Genomic DNA, 21,858 nt, shown 5'->3' with positions numbered 1-21,858 from the left:
TGTCAAGTTTTCCCCTAAATATCTTTGTCTCAGCTACTCTTTATGGCACCGATTCCACATTTTAACCACTCTCTGGATAAAGGTTCTTCAGACTTTCCAATTGGGTTTATAGCCAATTTTCTTATATATTTGTATTCCGGTTCTGGTGTTCCTACAAGGGGAACTGTCTCCTGTACATCTGCTCTTCCAAATCCTTTCATAAATTTAAAATCCTTTATTAGGGCTACAGCTCAGCCTTCACTACCCTAGCCAATAGAGCCTGGCGAAGCTTGCATGATACATACAATCTACTGATGATAAACTCTACATCAAAATTCACCTCCTAGAACCCTTAACATTAGCAGACATTTATTGCATGAGTTTGGGTTTGAAGCTTTGATCCAGAAATTAAAAGTTAGTTCATTCACAGAAAGTTACTCTTACGAACAATGTCAAAGATCCCTGAAGCAGGACTGAGTGGAAGATCACAATGCAGAGAAGTGCATGTATATCCTGCCTTTGCTTTTTTGTAAGTTCTGCTGAGTTCACAAAGGTCTTAAAATGCACTTAGAGTAAATAAATGCATTTGAGAAATTCTTTCTCAGTGATTCCTGTGGTGAAATGAGGCAAAATTCTTTGTAATGGCTTGGATTCGCAAAATAGAAAACCCCCAAATTTTGAGTGAAATTGGCAATCTCACTCAGAGAGGCCACAAGGTGGCTGATGTAAAAAAAAAGAGAAAATGTTAAATTGAAGGAATGGAGTGGAGTGAGATTTTCTCTTCATTTGACTTGGCTTTAGAGACTGTGGCAGTGTTTGTTACTGATGCTGGGAAATATTTCCCAGCATTAACATTGCTTACCACACTCAGCATGATTATCACAAAAATAAATATTTAAGAGATAGAATTTGCAAAGTGAATGAGAATGATTGGCTCTGTTATGGAGTATGCATTTAAAATGAAATATTTATAGCGATAGGACAGTTCCAGAAACACTTTCAATAACATCCTTGTTCCATCTAAAGGTTACTCGAAATCCATTAGTCGCTGGGTAGGTATTGTTACGGTTCCAATACAGAAAGACACACAGTAGGCTGAGCATTATTTAAATATGGATCAAGAGTGACTAACTTTGTAAAGTGTAAATAAGTCATAAATATTAACTTTTTTCCTGTATAACAACAGTTAAATAAGAAAAATGTTTAAAAGTGTATTACTTTAATGTATTACATTTAAATCTCCATGCTATCCAATATGTCATACACATCTGACTTTACTCCCCATATACCTCATAATGCAAACCAGACTGTCACTGTTTGGTCCTAAGCACTCCAGTCTGGGTATTATTCCTCAGTGTAACACAGCATGGACTGTGTTAATCCTGCATGTTACATGGCCCAGACTGCATTATCCTATGAACGTTAGGCAGCCACAGGCCAAGTGCTGGAAGATGGGATCAGAATAGTTAGGTGGCTGTTTTTGACCAGAACAGGCCCGATGGGCCGAAGAGCATTTGTCTGTGATGTAGATCTCTATGACTGTTTGACATGGGAGCAGAAGTAGGCCATTCAGCCCATCAAAACTAGTCCACCATTGAATGAGATAACACAGTGTGGAGCTGGAGGAACACAGCAGGTCAGGCAGCATCAGAGGAGCAGAAAAGCTGACGTTTTGGGTCGGGAGCCTTCTTCAGAAATTGAATGATATTGTGGCTGATTTGATAATCCTGGGACTCCACCCATTTCTTGATATCGTGTCAAGTGAATCAAATTTCCTGAAGAATGGCATCTGTGATGTTGGGGACTATTGGAGGAGGGAGAGATGTATCATCCATTTGACATTTCTGGCTAATTACCAGGGAAGTAGTACTGAGTAAGTTGTTGGAACTGTGAGTTGACAACTCCTCAGATTCTAGGGTCTTAAGAGAAGTAACTAGTAAGATAGTTGATTGATGTGATGTTTTTAATTTACCAAAACATATTAGATTTGGGGAATGTTCCTTCAGACTGTAAAATAGATAATTTTACTCCCTTATTCAAAAAGGGAGGAAGTCATAGAGCAGGTAACTATAATAACTTAATATATAACTATAGTAACTAAATATATGTGACGGTGAAATGTTGAAAACTATTATCAAAGATGTTATACCAAAGCACTTGGATAAGTTAAAGGTAATCAGGCAGAGTCAACATAGTTTTGTCAAAAGGTAACTACGGTTAAAAAATTTAGTTGGAGTTCTTTGAAGAGGTAACTTAAGCTGTGAATAAAGGGGAACCAGTGGATGTTTTGTACTTTAGATTTTTCAGAAGGCATTTCCAGGAGCAAAGGTCATTGTGGGAAGTAAAATGTCATGGTCTACAGGATAACATATTGACATGGATAGAGAATTGACTGGTTAACCAGAAGCAGAGAGAAGAAATAAATGGGTCTTTTCCATGCTGACAGAATTCAATGGGTGATATGCCACAGGGCTCAGTGCTGGGGCCTCAACTTTTAAAATTTATGTAAATGATTTTGATGAAGGGACAGAAGACATGGTAGCTACTTTTGCTGATTGCACAAAGATAGGTAGGAAAGTGAATTATGAAGAGACCATGAGGACAAAAAGATGTTAATAGGTTAAATGAGTGGGCAAAGATCTGGCAAAGATCTGAGTATAAGTTGGGAAATTATGAAATTTTCCATTTTGGCAGAAAGAATAAAAAGAAGCATATTATCTAAATGGTGAGAGGTTGCAGAGCTCTGCTCTGGGTATTCCAGTGCATGAATCACAGAAGGCACAGCAAGTAATTAGGAAAGCTAATAGTGTTATGGTTTATTGTGAAGGGAATTGAATGCAAGAGTATAGGATACGTTTCAGTTGTACAGGGCATTGGTGATCCCGGTCACAGTACTGGTCCAGTACTGGTCACCGTACTCAGAGAAGGATGTTAATGCATTGGAAGCAATTCAGAAAAGGCTTACTGGACCAATACCTGGAATGGTATTGACTTATGAGGAAAGTCTAGACAGGTAGGCCTGAAATCTCTGGAGTTTAAAAGAGTCAGAGGTGACCTAATTGGAATATATAAAATCCTGAGCAGACTCAGATGTGGAAAGGATGTTTCTCTTGTGGGAAGATCCAGAACTAGGGATCATAGTTTAGAAATGAGAGGCCACCTATTTAAAACAAAGAAAAGGGAAAAAAATTCTCTGAGGTTTGGGAGTCTTTGGAATTCTTTCCCTCAAAAGGCAGTGGATGCAGAATCTTTAAATATTTTCAAGGCAGAGGTAGATAGATTCTTGATTACCAATGGGATGTAAGATTATCAGGGATATGCAAGAATGACAAGTTGAGGTTAAAATCAGATCAGCCATGATCTTATTGAATAGCAGAACAGAACAGAAGGACCGAGTGGCCTCCTCTTGGTCCTTGTTTGTATGTTCCTTTGTTTAATAGGCCCCACTATTCACCGCCAGTTGTGAAATATACTCTTTTGGGCCAAATGATCAGTTTCTGATCTGAATATCATTCCATATAATCCCTAGTGGACATCAGATTCCAATACAGAATTGACAATCTCACTCAAAGAGGCCACAGGGTGGCTGATGTGGACAAGGATACATTCACATTGGTTCAGTTCAGGAGTTGTTCTAACGTTAAGGGACACTTGTACATCTCTACTAATAAGATAACAATTTTTTCAGCATTTGACTCAGGAGAGAAAAATATCACCACCAATCTATTCCAAGCTATGATGAATTTATCAAGAAGTCTTCAATTAGGAAGAAAAGTGACAATAAGGATACACAAACACCAATTAGCCACCAAGAGACACGTCCAATTCTCACTTGTCTTACTACACACGGACAAAGAGAGACACGAATTCGACTGGGACAACACATCCATAATCACACAAGCCAAACAGAGACATGCCACGGAATTCCTGGAGGCCTGGCATTCCAACTGGAACCCTGTCAACAAATACATTGAACTGGACCCGATATACAAACCACTGAAAAACCGAACCGGAAGTAATACCACCCACCCCAGAAAACCGAGGCATATAAATAACAAGTGGGACACCATACCAACGCTTCACTGGAGGCGCACTGACGATGTTACCTAGCAGGGTGACGAAACGTCTGCAATCAGACACACCAGCTCGGCGAGCAAGTCTGCAACCTTGTCCATAACCCAAGCTATAAATCTTCTCAAAAAAGTCTTCAACTGACGTCTCAGATTAACCTCCATTACCAGCAATGACTGTTTTTGGGAGCAGGAAGAGAATTTTGCATAGTGTGTCAGATGCTAAAAAAAAATCTATTGGTAGCGCACATTTTAATGATGTAGAGGAGGAGTGAAGAATGTACTCAGTGAAGCAAGTATTCTGTCTATTGCAATGTTGTATAGATTTAAAGACACGACAACTGAACATGAACAGTTTGTTAAAGTCATTTCGTTTTTTAAAGAATTGTTAGTGGGAGTGACAGAACTGGCTACTTGATGCTCTCTCAGGTCAAACAAAGAAGAGAGCGATGGAGCTGTTAGTATTTGTTAAGAGAAGAGAGCCTGCCAATATGAAGCTAAATCTCTACACTGTTTAAGGTATGCTAGTACAAAGCTGAATCTTTTTGTGAGGCTGTATCCTCAAACTGGCTTCTCAGAACATGACCTTCACTCACTAGAAACACTACTCAGTAGATATTATTATGCATAAAAGTATACGATGATCTATTGCGCCAATAGAATATATGAAAAATTCAAGAAATCAGTTAGTATCTGAGGGAAAAAAGCAAAGCAAATGAACGTTTAGAATGGAACCCTTGTTCAGAAAAGGTATTTTATGTCAGCACTGGTTCTGAAGCACCTGATACATTAATCTCTTTCTTCTCTTTCAAATCCCACTATCCTGCTTTGCACTTTTCCACTTTGATTCCAGATTTCTAGTTTTTCATTTTATCTGGCAAGCTTACTGTACTTACGACTGACAGTGGATAGGCATATTTTAAATGGATAATTCAAACATGAGCTGAAAAGCCTTTGAATCTGTGTCCCACTGAGTTGCTTTATGTTTTATAATTGTCATTTGCAATATATTCAGCATATCAAACCTTCATCAATAACCTTGGGAATTAGAAAATGTTTAGTTTGCACATTCTGTTGTTAAACTATGCAACACAATAAAGCTGTCATTTATCATTTTAACTGTGGTACATTCAGTACCTGTAATTATTAAGTGTCACCCACCCCTTTGTGCAATCTGTTCACTGTGTTGCAATGCTCAATATATATGATACAGAAAATAAGATATTTTTGCTCAAATTTATAAGTTATATTGTATTCTTCTCCTACCCTGATTTGCACATGTGGTGAATAGCTCTACACATATCATCTATTCCAAGTATCCCTCAGATGGGGCTACATAGGCACTGTTAGCAAATCATCAAGTTGTCTCTGATTTCAGCCAAATCTTCTTTCCCCTCCATAACTTACATAGCAGCAGGAGTCCATTCGGCCCCATCACATCTTGGTGGCTGGAACAATAGGCTTCTCACAGTCAGGAAGGAGAGATCATGTCCAAAGTGAGACACAGCCCAAGTGAGTGCATAGTTCAGGGACTTTGCCTCACAGTGCCAGGGGCCCGGGTCCGATCCCAACCTCAGGCAGCCGTCTGTGTGGAGTTTGCACATTCTCCCTGTGTCTGCATGGGTTTCCTCCGGGTGCTCCAGTTTTCTCCCACAGTCCAAAGATTCTGAAGAAGGGCCACCGGACCCGAAACGTTAACTCTAATTTCTCTTCACAGATGCTGCCAGACCTGCTGAGCTTTTCCAGCAACTTCTGTTTTTGTTTCTGATTTACAGCATGCGCAGTTCATTCGGTTTTTATTCAGATAAATTGAAGCCCAGAATCAGGGGCCCAGCTCAAAACAAAGAGTGACATCACAGGAAAACCATAAGTTCTTTGGTTGGTAATAGTGAGTAAGTTGACAATCTATAATTGGTTACTTTCAGGTTGAAGGTAAATAGGAGAAATATTTGCAGGCTATAAACTAAAGGACCAGTAGGAATTATTTAACAAAAAATTGATGACTAAGTAGGTAAAATAGAGATGTTTGGCCAAGCAGTTTGTTGTAACAACATGATGTGAAAGCTAGTGGACCCCATTGTGGTTCATAGTGATCACGTCTGTATTGAGTATTGGTCACTTGAGGAACTCCAACTCAAGGATCATAGAATCCCTACAGTGTGGAAACAGGCCATTTGGCCCAACAAGTCCACACTGACCCTCAGAGCATCCCACCCAGACCCATCCCCCTAATCTACACATCCATGAACACTACGGGCAATTTAGCATGGCCAATCCACCTAGCCTGCACATCTTTGGACTGTGGGAGGAAACCAGAGCACCTGGAGGAAACCCACGCATACACGGGGAGAATGTGCAAACTCCACACAGACAGTCGCCCGAGGGTGGAATTGAACCCAGGTCCCTGGCGCTGTGAAGCAGCTGTGCTGACAACTGAGCGACCGTGCCACCCTTTACAAGTTGCAGCGGTGGGACCGACAAGCTGGAGTCTGAACTTCAAATGCTATGACACATCAGGGAGGGAGAGAGCTACCTGGACGCTGTATTTCAGGAGGCAGTCACACTCCTTGGATTAACTACCTTAAATTCAGTCAGTGGTCAGGGACAGGAGGGTGTGACTACCAGTGAGCCAGGAAGAGGATTCTAGGAGGCAGCGCTGAAGGAATCTCAGCCCATGAGCTTGTCTAACAGGTTTGAAATTCTTCTTGCTTCCTGTGTGGACAGGAGTAGGGGCTGTGGGCAGAGGGTGGATGAGCAACCTACCCTAACACCATGGTACAGAGAACCATTCATGAGAGGGAAGAAAAGAGAAATGCAATTGCAATCAGGGATAATATAGTCAGGGGTATAGACAGTGTTCTCTGTGGCCAGGATCGAGAGTCCCAAAGGCTGTGTTGCCTGCCTGGTACCCATGCTCACTGTATCTCATCTGGGTTGCAGAGGAATTTGGAGTGGGAGGGGAAGATGCAGTTGTCATGGTCCTCGCAGGTATCAACGATATAGGCGGAAACAGGTTCTGATGAGGGAATGTGAACAAGTAGGGACTAAATTAAAAAAGTAGCATCAAAAAGGTAATAATCTCTAGATTACTACCTGAGCGATGACCAAATTGACACAGGGTCAATAAGATGAACGAGGTAAACATATGACTCAAAGATTGGTGTGGGAGGAACAGGTTCAAATTCAAGGGGCATTGGCACCAGGACTGGGGAAGAAGGGAGCTGTGGGTTCAGTTGCGTGGAAAATTATGGAAAAAGGTAAGGTGGGGGGCACACAGGAGGGGTTATTTCTGGAATAAATAATAGGACAAAGAGTATGGAAAGGGTCAAGAATCTAACTTCAGGCACAGCAGATAAGGGGACAACTATGAGAAGGGGTTAGCAACTCAGGACAAAGGGGGTGTTGTAGTTAAATGCAAACAGTAGAGGAAACAAAATAAATGAGCTTGTAGCGCAGATTAAAGTTGATGGATACAGTGTTCTGGGTATCACAGAGACATGGCTGCAAGGGGATCAGGGATGGGAACTAAGTATCCAAGGATCCTATCAAAAGGACAGACAGATGGGTAGGGGGTTAGTGACTAGCGGAGTTCCATGGGGTCAGTTACGGGGATCACAACTATTCACATTATACATCAGCAAACTGGATGAAGGAACTGAGTGCATTGTTGAAGTGTTGAGGAGGTGGGGAGTCTGCAGGAGGTTTTGGAGAGTGGGCAAAGAAGTATCAGATGGGAATGTGGGAAAGTGTAAAGTTATGCACTTTGACAGGAAGAATAGAAGCATAGAGTATTTTCCAAACAGGAAAAGGATTTGGAAATCTGAAACACAAAGGGACTTAGCAGTCCTAGTTCAGGATTCTCTTAAGGTTAACATGTAGGTTCAGTTGGCAGTTAAGGAAGGCACTGCAATGTTAGCATTTATTTCAAGAGGGCTGGAATATAAGAGCAGGGATATACTGCTGACGCAAAAACAGAAATTGCTAGAAAAGCGCAGCGGGGATGTACTGCTGACACAAAAACAGAAATTGCTGGAAAAGCTCAACAGATCTGGCAGCATCTGTAGTGAGAAATCAGGCTAACATTTTGGGTCTCGTGACCCTTCTTCAGAACTGATGGTAGCTAGGAAAATGTTTTTTATGCAGATGATACGGTGGTGGAGGGGATAAGGAGTAACTGATAGGTGGAGGTAGAGCCCAAAGAGAAAGAAGAACAGTTGGACAGACAAAGGAATGGATAACAGTCAGCCTAGGAGAATGAATAGATAGTAATGGGGACTGGCAATGGCTAACAATGAGTAACTGTACAATAGCAGACCATGTAATAACAAAACTTGGTGTGTGGAGGTTAGGGTAAGGACATGGGACAAGGTGCCTCAAACCCTAAAATTGTTGAACTAGATGTTGAGTCCAGAAGGCGGTAGAGTTCCCAAGCAGAAAATTAGGTACTGTTCTAGCTTGCACTGAGCTTCGCTGGAGCACTGTAGCAAGCCTGAGACATAGATATTGGCCAGGGAACAGGCTGGTGTGTTGAAGTGACAGGCAGCTGGATGCTCGAGACATTTTTGCGTACAGAAAGTAGGTATTCTGCGAAGCAGTCATCCAGTCTACACTTTGTTTCCCCAGTGTAGAGGAGACCACATTGTGAGCAGTGGATGCAGTAGACTAGATTGTGGAAAGTGCAGTTAAAGCGCTGCTTCACTTGGAAAGTGTGTTTAGGCCCTTAGATACTGAGGAGGGAAGAAGTAAACAAACAAGCGTTATACCTTCTGCAGCTGCTGTGGGGCTATGGCAGGGGGCCGGGTGTTGGTAATGAAGGAGGAGTGGAACAAGGTGTCCCAGAGGGAACGAAGGCTGACACAGGAGAGGAGGGAACTATATGCCTGGTGGTGGCGTCTTGCTGGAGGTGGCGGAAATGGCAGGCGATGAACCTCTGGATGTGGATACCGGTGGGATGGTAGGTGAGGACAAGGGCTCCCTATTGCTGTTGTGGGACGGAAGAGAGGAGGTGAGGGCTGACGTATGGGAGATGGATTGGACCCGGTTGAGGGCCCAGACAACCACGGTGGTGGGGAATCCTCAGTTGAGGAAGAAGGTGGATATTTTGGAAACCGCTTTGTTGAAGTTGGCATCATCGGAACAGAGGCAACAGAGACAGAGAAACTGGGAGAATGGAATAGAATCTTTACATGAATCTGGGTGTGAGGATGTATAGTCAAAATAACTGTGAGAGTTAGTTGGTTTGTAGTGGATATTGGTGGCCAACCTATCCTCAGACATGGAAACAGATGTTGAGGAAGTGAAGGTAAGAGTCAGAGATGGACCAGGTGATGGTGAGATCTGGGTGGAAATTCGAATGAGGGAGGGAAGCAGCACCGATGATATCATCAATATTCTGGAGAAAGAGCAGTGGGTAAGAATGTTATGGTCTTATGGTTGACTTGACAAGCAAACTCCAAATTCCAACTTTTAGCCAGTAGTTATACACCACATTTCAAATGCATTTCTAAAAATGTGGTGTTTCTGCCTCTACCATCACTTAAGCCCGTGAGTTCCAGATTCTCACTACCATTTGGTGACAAATGTTCTTTACAAATGTCTGCTAATCTTCCTGTCTAACACTTTAAATCTATGTCCATTGATTATTAGTTTCTCTTCTATGGGAGCTTCTTCCCATGCACTCTATCTAGGGTCCTCCTAATTTTATACAGTCACATTTCTTGTCAGCCTCCATATTGCAAAGAAAACCATTCCAGCCTACCAAAATTATATTTTCCATAGCTGCCAATGTCCTGCCAAAAACTTCAGCTGCCCCCTCTGTAGTGTGACTAAATTTGAGGGTATTGATCTATACAATGTCAGGAGTTCATATGCAGCAGAGGGTGGAGAATTAGCAAAAGGAGGGGAGAAATTATAATGGTATACTTGTGTTCATTATGTGATCTCTGCTCCCTCTTTGTTTAATAACTCCTCCTTCACCCAACACTACCTGAGCTCTGACTAGAACAAAATTGTTCCTGGGGATTATTAAGTGACATCTTTAGTTGGTTTGTTTCATATTTTATTTGGTTCTTCAATCATGGTGGAATCTGGGGTGTACTTGGAGAAGGAATAGCTCATGAATATGTAACAGTTACAGTTTGCTACAGTTTACCCCATTTCTGAAGAAGGGTCTAGGCCCGAAACATCAGCTTTCCTGCTCCTCTGATGCTGCTTGGTCTGCTGTGTTCATCCAGCTCTACTCCTTGTTATCTCAGATTCTTCAGCATCTGCAGTTCCTACTATCTCTGAAACAATTTTAACCCCACTGCGAAGCCTCTTCTAAGGATGCCTACCTTGAAGAAGTTACCCTCCTCCCTCTGGAAAGACCTCAGTTGCCCATTTCTGAAGAAGGGTCTAGGCCCGAAACATCAGCTTTCCTGCTCCTCTGGTGCTGCTTGGCCTGCTGTGTTCATCCAGCTCTACACCTTGTTATCACAGTTTGCTATGTCACTGCTCTCCTTTCCTACTTGGACCCACACCACCTGATGATTGAATTTATGGCATTAATTAACAGGTCGCTCTCAATACAAAGTACTCTGTGTAAATCTATTTAATCTAATCTTGCGACAAAATTCAGGAGTTCTTCCAACAGTAAAACTGATAATGGTGTGTCAGTTACCACCTTTTTCAAAAAATAGGAGTTGGTGAATAATTAATCAGAAGTGAGTTGAAGGTTATGGAGATACCTGGTGATTTTAAATGTCATGAATGGAACATAAGGCTTCCCATCCTGTTAGGACCAGGGAAATGCCAAGATAGAAATCTTCTAGTTTAAGAAGTACAATGTAGGTTAGAGAATTACCGTGCATATTTGCTTTATTAACAGCTGGAGACAAGGCAGCCAAAAGGTTGCAGAACCAGCCTCTGTGGGATTCAAATGAATTGTTTACAATCTATGACAGAGCAGTTCTAAGTGACATAGGAACACTTGATTCTGATACTAGCAGTTTCCAGGAACAGTCAGATATTGAGATCCCACTAACTGATATCACTCAGTATTTTGAGTCCAAAATATTAGCTAAAAAGTGAAAACAGAATAAAGCAATAAATTGCTTCATGCATGGTTCTTGTTAACAAAGCAATTTGATCATTCACTGTCCCCAGTTATCCATTTTTCCTGAAATGTCAAGTTCAGGTTAGGAAGTACATTTTCAGGCACTTTTACTATCCACGGTTACTTCACTCAGGAATGGAAGATTTTTTTTTTCCCTGGACTAATATCTTTTACCTTGGTGAGCAAGTCAAACCACAAAATAATGTTTACAAAAGTGGTATAAAAACAGAAGTTGCTGGAAAAGCTCAGCAGGTCTAGCAGCATCTGTGAAGAAAAAATCAGAGTTAACGTTTCGGGTCCGGTGACCCTGCCTCAGAACAAAAGTGGTGCTTATTTGCAGCAAGGCAATGCGTTCCATAAAACATTTGCAAGCCCTAATTGTTTATAAATCATACGCCTAACACAGCTACCAACTCATCTGTTCATTCTGTTATTCAGCTTGCTTATACGCTCAGTTAATCTTGTGAAAAAAGGAGTGTTCTGCAAGATTCATCAAATGCTTCAAAATGTGAAATCTACATTGGTTCAACAAAACCTGAAGAACTAACATTTTTTCATTTTTTTTTATTCCCCTGAGATTTACGTAACCTATATTTCATTATGGAATCTTCACTGACAGAATATGTTACTTTGCCAGTCCAGATTGTAGAAAGATGGTTGCTTTGCAGCAAAGAGGATCTAGGGTGATCATGTTCTTTTTGCACATTTCAAGGAAGACTTCTCAATTTGCCCTGCTTTTTAACCTATAATTTTCTTTTTTCCACAGAAGCTGACCTGGCGATCGAATCAACATGACATTGATATCTGCAGAATGAAAGGCAAAAATGAGGTACACCTCCAAACAAATTGGTATATTTTAAGTTCAGCAACTGTGTCACTCTGTGCCTGAGGGGCAGTATCTTCCATTTTTATTATCACTGAATTATATTGTCAAACATGATTTATTAGCTGTCCATGTAATTGGTTTTGCAATTAATTATTTCTAGTTCACTGATCAAAACAGAGGCATCTCAAAATTCAGACAAATTTAATCATCTAATTTTATTACATATATTCCATGTCCAACTGACCTCACACTGGGTTCTGGTTGCAGTCTAAGCCTGCATATCAATTTGGCTCTTCCTGGTTCTACACAACATGTTGAGTTCAACTTTGTTTGGAGCAGTAGAATGTTGCTCTGGGTCAGATTATTGCATGTATGACAGCATTTACATCAGTATGAAAGTTGTCATCTTTGCTGACTAACAAACTGAAATGTTTTGGCAGTAGTATTGCTGAAAAGTGAGTTGTTTCACCAAAACACTTCATCTTGTTTTTGTCAAGTCAAACATAAGAATGGCAAATTTCATGCAATCACAATTTATATTAAGGAGTAATACAAATGTTGTGATTAATAACTAGGTATTCTTGTAATTATCCTTCTGAGTGCAAGACAAAATGCTTAGGCAACACTTTCTATTTTTTGAAATATTTCAAACAGAACAGGTGCAGAGATAAACAGGTAACTTGGGTATGCTGTGTAAATAACCATTTTTGGTGATCATCATGAAAAACTGCAAAAGCAAAATATTTGCAAGTGCTACTAATCTGAAATTAATACAAAGGATGCTGGAATTGCTGAGCAGATCGGGGATATCCATGAGAAAGGAAAAGTCACTGAAGTTAATGTTTCAGATGTCATAGCCCTATGTCGGAATTGGAAGATGTTACAGAAGAACATCTTATCTGGAAGCACATACTTCAAGTCCCAATGTTTATTTGCCTGAAAAATGTGTTGTGCTCTTCAGAGAAAACTTCAGTGTGCTTGTAATTTAATAACAATAAGTGTCAGATTTAAAAGCTCACATGATATTGTCCAAAGCTTCAGTTTGAAAGTTAAGATGAGTGCCAAGTGCAGCTGAATTTATCCAAGGATTCAAGATGAAGTCTTCTATGGCAGTGAGGTGATGCATTTTATGAGAAGAGAGAAAAGAAATGGGGATATACATCAAATGAAATCTACAGGCCTATGTCAAGTTGCAAGGTGTGTTTTATTGTAATTTAAATTGTGATTTATTGATTAATTGATTGATTTATTGTCACATGTACTGAAGTACAGTGAAAAGCTTTGTTTACGAACAGTACAAGCAGATCATAGTAAGCAAAGGATGCACAGATCAAAAAGACTTTGACAGAGGCATACAGCTGTATTTCACAGGGCGTGTACAAGGCAAGATCAACGTTAGCAAGATCAGCATTATTTGAAGCTAGCAAGTCCATTCAGTAGTCTAATAATGGCAGTCTACTAAAGTTTGTCTTGTCAAGTTCTCTTATTAAGGTAGAAGTAAAAAGGGAAGTTAAAATAGATTTTTATTAATATAAAGAATATGAATTTTCATATCCATTCAGATATAACACTGCATCTGCAAACATTCACTCCTTGTAACACCCACCCCACAGCAGTGTGTATTATCTACAAGATGCACTACACAAATTCAGGATAGATTCATAGACCCTACCCTCCAAACTCACAACCACTACCATTTTTAAGGACCAGGGCAGCAGATACATGTGAAGAGCATCATCTGCAAGTTCCCCTCCAAACCTCTCACCATCCTGACTTGGAAATATTTCATTTTTCCTTCACTGTCATTGGGTCAAAACTCTGGAATTCCATCCCTAACAATATTGTGAGTGTACCTGCATCAAATGGACTGCAACAGTTCAAGAAGGCTGGTTACCACTATCTTCTCAAGGACAATTAGTGATGGACAATAAATGCTAGCCCCAGCCAGTGACACAAATCAATCCCATAAATAAATAAATCCTGCTTTAAACTTTTGAGAAATGGATGAAAATAGAGTTAGGAAAAATCAATGCGTGTTTTCCTCTCAAGCGGAAATAAAACAATTCTTAACCTGTTTAAAATTTAGCTTTTCACTGTCCCTAACAAATGAGTGATAGTTTTTCAGCATGCAATTAATAATGCAGAGCTTGACAAGTCTGACAATGGATCACAGGCTCAGTTGCAGAGATGGAATGCCTCTTCAGGAAATTACTTCAAAGATTTTAAATAAAACATTTCTAACAGTTAGAAATCCTGCCAGGAAAATAAGGTGTTCTGCTCAGCTTTCTTTCTTAGAGCTCACTTAAGAGCAAATATGCTGTAGAACTCGACTAACCATTGTCCATGTGAGAACCCTAACAAACAGCACTGCTGGGTTGTTTGACCATTATAGCATTACGGTTGTGCCTTATCTTATTTAATAGCCATGGTCCTGGTAAGGTCATTGGATAAGAATCAGGAACTGGAAACTTGATAGATCCAAGAGAGACTGAAGTTGGCTCCAACTGAGATTGACCCCGGGTGTTTGCATTTGGATAGTTCAGCACCACCCTGGAGATTTGGTTCGTTATTCCTCTAGGGGAGACCTTAAATTCCTATAAACAATGAATCCTATTAGTGCTTTTTGAGTGCATTTCACATTGAAATGTTTTGATGAGGTTTTACATAATTAATTATTATGTAGTCAAATAAAATAATCAGCCTTCCCCGACAATGTCCCACAAGGACCAATGGAACAAATAGTGAATTAATCTGTTTTGAGATGATAAGAGGAAGAAATACGAACCAGGGCCGACAACCTGCTGTGCCTCCAATACTATATCTTCCATTTCCACTTGGAGTAATTATAGAAATAGGTAGAACTGTGTAAAGTACAACACCTTTCACAATGTCCCCGTATAACATTGGAGACTCGGGCCAGTTTTATGAACTGACAGCCTGGAGGGATTCAGTTTGAAACATGATTGCTACCAATGAAGCCTTGCATAAACAGTCTTTTGGAGCATATCTTCACATAATAAGACTTTTTACAAAATGGATTTAGGGAAGGCCATTTAAGCCTTAAAGACTGCTTCTTCCACACCCCAGATGTATTCAAAATTCATTCGTTCTTTCGGAAAGTTTTGTATAAATATGACCTGCAGTCTCCCATATTTTTAGAAAGGTAAAGTTACCATGGTCTTACCAGACCACAGGGCTGCTGTCTCATTAGAGAGAGACAACTGATGGTGTTTTAAACTGAGGGTCACCACGATTCAGGTGAGGGAAGAGGTTGCGAAGGGAAGTCCATCATGCTAATCTCAGCCGGTGTGTGAAATGAGCCCGTGCCGTTGGCATCACTCTGCATTGCAAACCAGCCATCCAGCCAACTAAGCTAACTGACTTCCAGCAGATTCTTCAAATGCCAAGTTATAATAGAGGGTCGTTTCAACAGCTACTGAGCCAGCCATCCTCCACAAATATCAAGACCACTGAAATCAACCCCTCATGTCAACATGGTTCCGACAGCATGAGGAAACATCAGGTCAATTGGAATATGTGGCTATCTACCATCTATTATTTATCTCTGTAACATTCAATTCAGTTTCCAACTCACTTTTGCAGAGATGCAATGGCAGCACCAATACGTTTGGTGAGCATTTGTAGATCTGAGGGTAGAAAGGTCTCCCAAAATCTAGCATCTGTGATGTTTGTGTAAACCTTTATCTTTTACCTCTGTGTTAGCTAGTTCTGGGTCAGTTCTTTGAGAGCTAATAATGTGCAAAAAGTGATAACACAGTGTGGAGCTGGAGAACACAGCAGGCCAGGCAGCATCAGAGGAGCTTTTTTTTAGGAAAGCTGATGTTTTCGGGTCTGAAGAAGGGTCCCGATCTGAAACGTCATCTTTTCTGAAAAAGCTCCTCTGATGCTGCCTGGCCAGCTGTGTTCCTCCAGCTCCACACTGCGTTATCTCTGACTCCAGCATCGGCAGTTCTTACTATCTCAATGTGCAAAGAGTGGTGTATTTTAGATTTTCACGAGCCCTCATGTTTTGATTTTGCTCATACTTAAATTGTCCATGTCTTTCTGCCTTTTGAAGATGTGTGTTGTGTCTTCTGTCAATCTTTTGTTCCTCAGTGAATGAAACACAAGTCTGTTCTTTTGTAATTTAGAACCTCAAGTGCTTGAATTGTCCTTATAACGTATCTTTTGTAACAGAGAGTAATATGGTAGTGCAATAACTCTTGTTATAACTTTTCATTTCTGTGATAACCTAAACTAGATTGAAACATTGAATAGTTAACACATTAGAGGGTGCGGATTGAGTGAGGAGGAGTTAAATGTTGGAAATTCTTTGAAGTTGAACTACCATTACAGAATGATTTATTTTTGCACTAACCCTGCTCTATAGGCCTGATCTCCCAATTAAAGGACATAATTTTGACCTTTCTTCTCTATCTTTCCATAGTGTGAGTCCATTGTTTGAGTCTCAGATTAAAAACAAAGACAATTGCTGTTGTTAACCACATTGCTCTTTGTTTTGTTTACACCCAGAACTCGTGACCAAAACCTAAATGAGAGAGATAATATTCAGGTTTGGAAATTCACCAGAAATCATACCTAGAAATGATGCCTTGGTGGGATGTGTAAATCCTGAAGGCAGTAAAAGGGCATGCATGTAACTTGTTTCTCTGTACAGTATTTCTACCCAGATAAAATGTTCTACAAGATATTTTTCCTCCCTTTTGTCTGTCATTTGCTTGAAAGTGGTGGTTTTATTCTACTAAATATGAAGAACAATTCCCTCACAGACTTTTGGAACAACACCCATGAAAAATAAATGGGAAAAGTAATTGAAATGTAATAGCTGATAATTAATGTAGTTTTTGCTCTGAAGTGATGAAGTAGCATTTTTGAACAGATACAGGGACTTCTATTTCTGTACAAATTTACAAGATGCTTGGCTCCAAAGGATTGCTGATTGCAGCAGAACATTTCACTGAGAGTAATCCAAGACAAGAGGATCCTGACTGGGATGAGTTATGTACCAGCCTCTCACTGAACAGAATGACATTAGCATGCAGCAGATCACAGATTTAATTTTTAATTTTTTTTTCGTTCAATTGTGCTGGAGTTTAGTTCCTGAGTCCCCGGGGCCCTTTAGAATTTCACCCAATTGGCAGTTCTTCCTGTAAAGGCCTAGATACTGAATTCAACGAGCTATTTAACTAAACAAAGTAATCACAGGCAACTACATATTTCCTGCAGGTTTGACTAGATGCTAGTGAGTCCTAACTGATATTTCCTGTCCTCAATTAAGAAGTGCGAGAGTCAATCATTACACCCAACTTGCTGAGAACAACAAACTCAACCCAAATTATTGGTTAAACCTGGAAACCTCCCCTCTGCACTCCACTGAGCTGATTCTCAGAAGCATTTTGGTTCCCCAAAGACTCACTAAATCCAGTTGCTGAGCAGTTGATCTATAAAGACCAGCAAGTGTGGCTGTGCCAAATATGTCTACCCAATCTCTGTGTCTGTGCTGGCCTACAACTCCACTCCATCCTCCCTGTTCCTATCTGAAAAGTAAACCTACTTCTCTGACGGTGACAATGGAAGTGAAGAGGGTACAATGTAGCTAACATCCACAACAAACAGCCACAATAACCTACACACTCTTCTTTCATTGTAATCCAAACTGACACTGAGCATAATGTCCATCATCAAAGGTGCCATCTATTGAAGGACATTAGAGGACCATAGGCAGCCAGTAGGAGGTTGTTGCTGGTGCAATTGACCAATACTTAACCTTCAGTCAGCTGAACTAAGAAAACGACAATTTGGTCAGCATCATATTCCTGTTTGTGGGAGCTTGCTGTGTGCAAATTGGTGGTCTCGTATCTTACATTACCGCAGTGACTGCACTTCAGAAGTTCTTCATTGGTTGTAAAGAGATTTGAGGTTGTGAACGGTGCTGCATAAATGCAAGGAGGCTTCTCTGTTTCTTCCTGTTTCCTCAGACGTAGGGTTATTTCCGTAGGCAGGACTGGAGATGTCAGTGATACAGACTGGATGGTTTAACAAAGACGAGGCAGGTTGAACATTTGAGGCTGAATGAGGACTCAGTCACACATCAAAGTTGTTGAGGGTTGGATCAGCTGTAATCAGGCCCAGTTGGGGTGAAAATCTGGGCGAGTAAAAGATTGACAGGAAAGAGATTTAAAAAAGACATGAGGGGTAAATTTTTTACACAGAGGGTGATTTGCAGGTGGAATAAACTTTCAGAGGAAGCGGTGGATGTAGGCAGAGTTACAACATTTAAAAGACACTTAGGTAAGTACATGAAAGAAAAGGTTTGGAGTGATATGGGCCAGGAGCAGGCAGGTGAGACTAGTCCAGTTTGGAATTATTGTCAGCACAGACTGGTTAGACCAAAGACCCTGTTTCCATGTCTTGTGACTCTATTAATTCAGGCAGACAGACCAATTGCGAATTCGCTTGTCCAGTGAGTTGAATGAGTCAGATAGGGCTCGGATCTTGTTGCAGGACTACTCTCAAAGACACCTTGCTTTGGAGCCTTTAACCGATCAATCAAATGGCTCTAATAGAAACATGCAGCATGAGAAAGAAACCATTTAGCCCATTGTGATTGTGCAAGAAGCACAATCTAATAGGCCAATAATATCCCTTCTCCTAACTATTACTACTTTCACATTTTTATGTTTCATTTTATTTTTTGGTTTTACGGTACCCCTCACTTGACTGCAAGCCAAATACTTCTGGAAAACCTCGTTTATAATTTTGTTGCAAACTGTGGAAAGATGTTGAATGTCCACAGTATTTTTTAATATAAGAATGCATCATTCTTGGCCTAAGTGGGAACGATAAGACAGGTTTCAGCTTCAACATGTGAGTTCTTGAATGTAGATTGACACATCAGTACTGAGGGAATGCCATATGGTCAAAGGTGCTGACCTTCAGCTGAGGGCAGAGCTTCATCAATTTGTTCCAATTAATCTGAGAAGTACCTTGCATTTATATTGCACCCGCAATGCATTAAGATCTCAAAAAGTACTTTACAGCTATATAAGTTTTCTTTGAGGCTTAGTACTGGGAAATGTGATGAGATTAAATAGGTGTGGATTTAGTGGGTTGAAAATCGTCTTTCTGTGCAGTAATACTCTATGACAAGTCACAGTTGTATTGTAGAAACCGATTTTCCCTCATGCAAACATTAACATGATAATGGCCGGATAATCTGTTTTAGTAATATTGATTGAGTGACAATATTGATCAGGAACACCTCCTCTGTTTGTCGTATCGGATTCATCTAAGAAGGTAAAAAGCACCTCAGTTTAATGTCTCACCTGAAAGAGTGCGAGCCTACACTATAGTGTCAGCTGAGATTGTTGCACTCAAGCTTACGATCAGAAGCAAGCTATCCACACTGCCGCAGTTGGAATGCGTGGCATAAAAACAATAACTGATAACCATCCATCTGAACTATGGATGAACTCATTAGTGTTCCAAGAATATAATTTAAAATTGAAGATGACAAGCAAGAAGGGCAGGAGGTTCACTTAGTCAACAAAGTGCAGGGCTGGATGAACACAGCAGGCCAAGCAGCATCATAGGAGCAGAAAGGCTGACGTTTCGGTTAGTTTTGTGACCAACATTAATCCCATATTCATCAAAAACAAAGCAATTGGTCAGCCTTCTTTGTTATTTTTCTTTAGCTATGCACAAAACAAATTCTGTGTTTGCCTGTAGTAGAGTGGCTGCATTTCAAAGTGATTCATTTCATGTGAAAGTCTTGGAACGTCTTGAAAGCTGTGATAAGACAAGGAGGTATTGAAGCAAGTGCTTTTTTCTCTATTCCATCTTCTTGTGTCTTGTCCATCCATCAGACTTCAACTAAAGCTTAGCTCTAAGAATCACAATCACCAACAGTTTTCCCCCTATCACCAGGCATTTGAAAGACAAACTGTCAAGACATCTTATGTCAGAGCAGCTTTTGAATTTATAGTCACATTAAAATCTGTCTTCCTATTGGATTTCCTTTTCTTTTGATTCTTGGCTGATGGTGAGAGCTAGAATAATTATTACTGTCAGTTACTAGACCTCACAAAAGAATACACCACTTGCCTTGTTATTTTTGTTAGCTTGCTAGAGTACTAGACTCCAATGTTTTATACACATGGCCTTGAATTATATTGCAGGATACACATATATGCCCATGACTCTACTGATCACCTCTGTCACTTCAACAGTTTCTGATTTCTTGACCCTAACCATTTATTTTTCATAACAGACATCCAATTTGACTGCACCTCTCTCCCCTACAAGGATGATCTGAGCACTCCCTTCCTTCCTTGAAAGGTGGCCAAATCTGTACTCATCTACCAACTTTCTCTGTCAGAATGAACTTCTTCTCGCATTGAACAGCTTCTCCTTCAACTCCACATGTTTCCTCCCTATAAATGGTGCTGCTATGGGCACTCACATTGGCCCTAGCAATGTTTATCTCTCTCTAGGATGTGTGGAAAATTCTACAATCCATTTATAGCCTTCCATCACCTCATTTTCCAGCACCTTGAAGACTCTATCAATGGCATTTACTGTCCTCAACTTGAACTGGCATATTTCATGAATTATTTTCCAGTTTCTATTCTTCCCTTACTTTCATCTCCATGGTTCATCTCCCACTTCCCTTCCCTTCTTTGATTTTTCAACTTCCATTTCTGGAGCTAGGCGATCCACAAATATTCTGTATGAGCCCACTGACTCCCAGAACCATCTTGACTACACTTCCTCAAATTCTACTTCCTGTGAGGACTCCATTCTTCCTGTTTCTATGTATCTGTGGCATTGTTCTAATGATGCATTCCTTCATGCTGACAGTTTCAATTTGTCTTTCTTAATTCTGTTCTCAACCAAGGATTACTCCTGGACTCACAACTATGTCCATTTCACTACATTAACTTTTTCTCTCATCTTTTCCCATCCTTCTCAGAACAATGAGAGGGTGTACTTGTCCTCATCTTTCAGAAATCCAGCCTTTCTGTTGCATTGATTATCCTCTTTTAGCATTTTCCAGAAAACACTGTTTCCCCTTTCCTTACATTGTGCTCAGAATGGTCAAACGTTCCCTTCACTTATGGTCACTTCTCAATTCCTACTCCCCTTCTCATTTCACCATTCCATACAAGTGCAGACCAACCTGGCCAATTACCACCCAATTAGCCGATGTTCGATCACCAGTAAAGTGATGGCAGGGTGTTATCTATACTCCTGTCAACAGCACCTTCTCAGCAATAACCTGCTCGGTGATGCCCAGTTTGGGTTCCGCCAGAGCCACTCAGCTCCTGACCTCATTACAGCCTTGGTTCAGACATGGACAAAAGAGCTGAATTCCAGAGGGATGAATGACAGCCCTTGACATGATAGCTACATTTGACTGAGTGTGGTATCAAGGAGCCCTGGCAAAACTGGAATCAATGGACTTCAGGGGCAAACTATCGCCACTGGTTAGAGTCATATCTGGCACAAAGGATGTAGTTGTTGGAGATCTCTGCAGGAGTTTCTAAGGGTAATGTCATAGGCCCAACCATCTTCAATTGCTTCATCAATGATCTTCCCTCTATCATAAAGCCAGAAGTAAAGATTTTCACTGATAATTGCATGATGTTCAGCACCACCCGTGACTCATCAGATACTGAAGCAGTCCATGTTCAAATGCAATCTGACCTGGACAGTATCCAGGCTTGGGCTGACAAGTGGCAAGTAACATTTCTGCCACTCAATTGCCAGGCAGTGACCATCTCCAATAACAGATAGTCTGGCCACCACTGTTCAGTGGTGTTACCATCACTGAATCGCCCTCTATCAACAACCTGGGGGGTATCATTGAC

At 40.6% G+C, this 21,858-nt stretch overlaps 1 protein-coding gene across 1 annotated transcript in view; it reads left to right on the top strand.

Annotated features, from left to right (window-relative positions):
• The window catches only part of sema6bb (sema domain, transmembrane domain (TM), and cytoplasmic domain, (semaphorin) 6Bb), a 241,739-nt gene that overhangs the window by 82,090 nt on the left and 137,791 nt on the right, over positions 1-21,858 (top strand). The window contains exon 4 of the mRNA XM_048614179.1: positions 11,909-11,971. Within this exon, the coding sequence (XP_048470136.1) occupies positions 11,909-11,971 (63 nt within the window). The remainder of the gene's footprint in view (positions 1-11,908; positions 11,972-21,858) is intronic.

The sequence above is a fragment of the Rhincodon typus genome, chromosome 29 (assembly GCF_021869965.1).
Source record: "Rhincodon typus isolate 14 chromosome 29, sRhiTyp1.1, whole genome shotgun sequence".
NCBI lineage: Eukaryota > Metazoa > Chordata > Chondrichthyes > Orectolobiformes > Rhincodontidae > Rhincodon > Rhincodon typus.
Note: the sequence above shows the minus strand (reverse complement) of the source record. Positions and strands in the feature narration are given on the sequence as shown.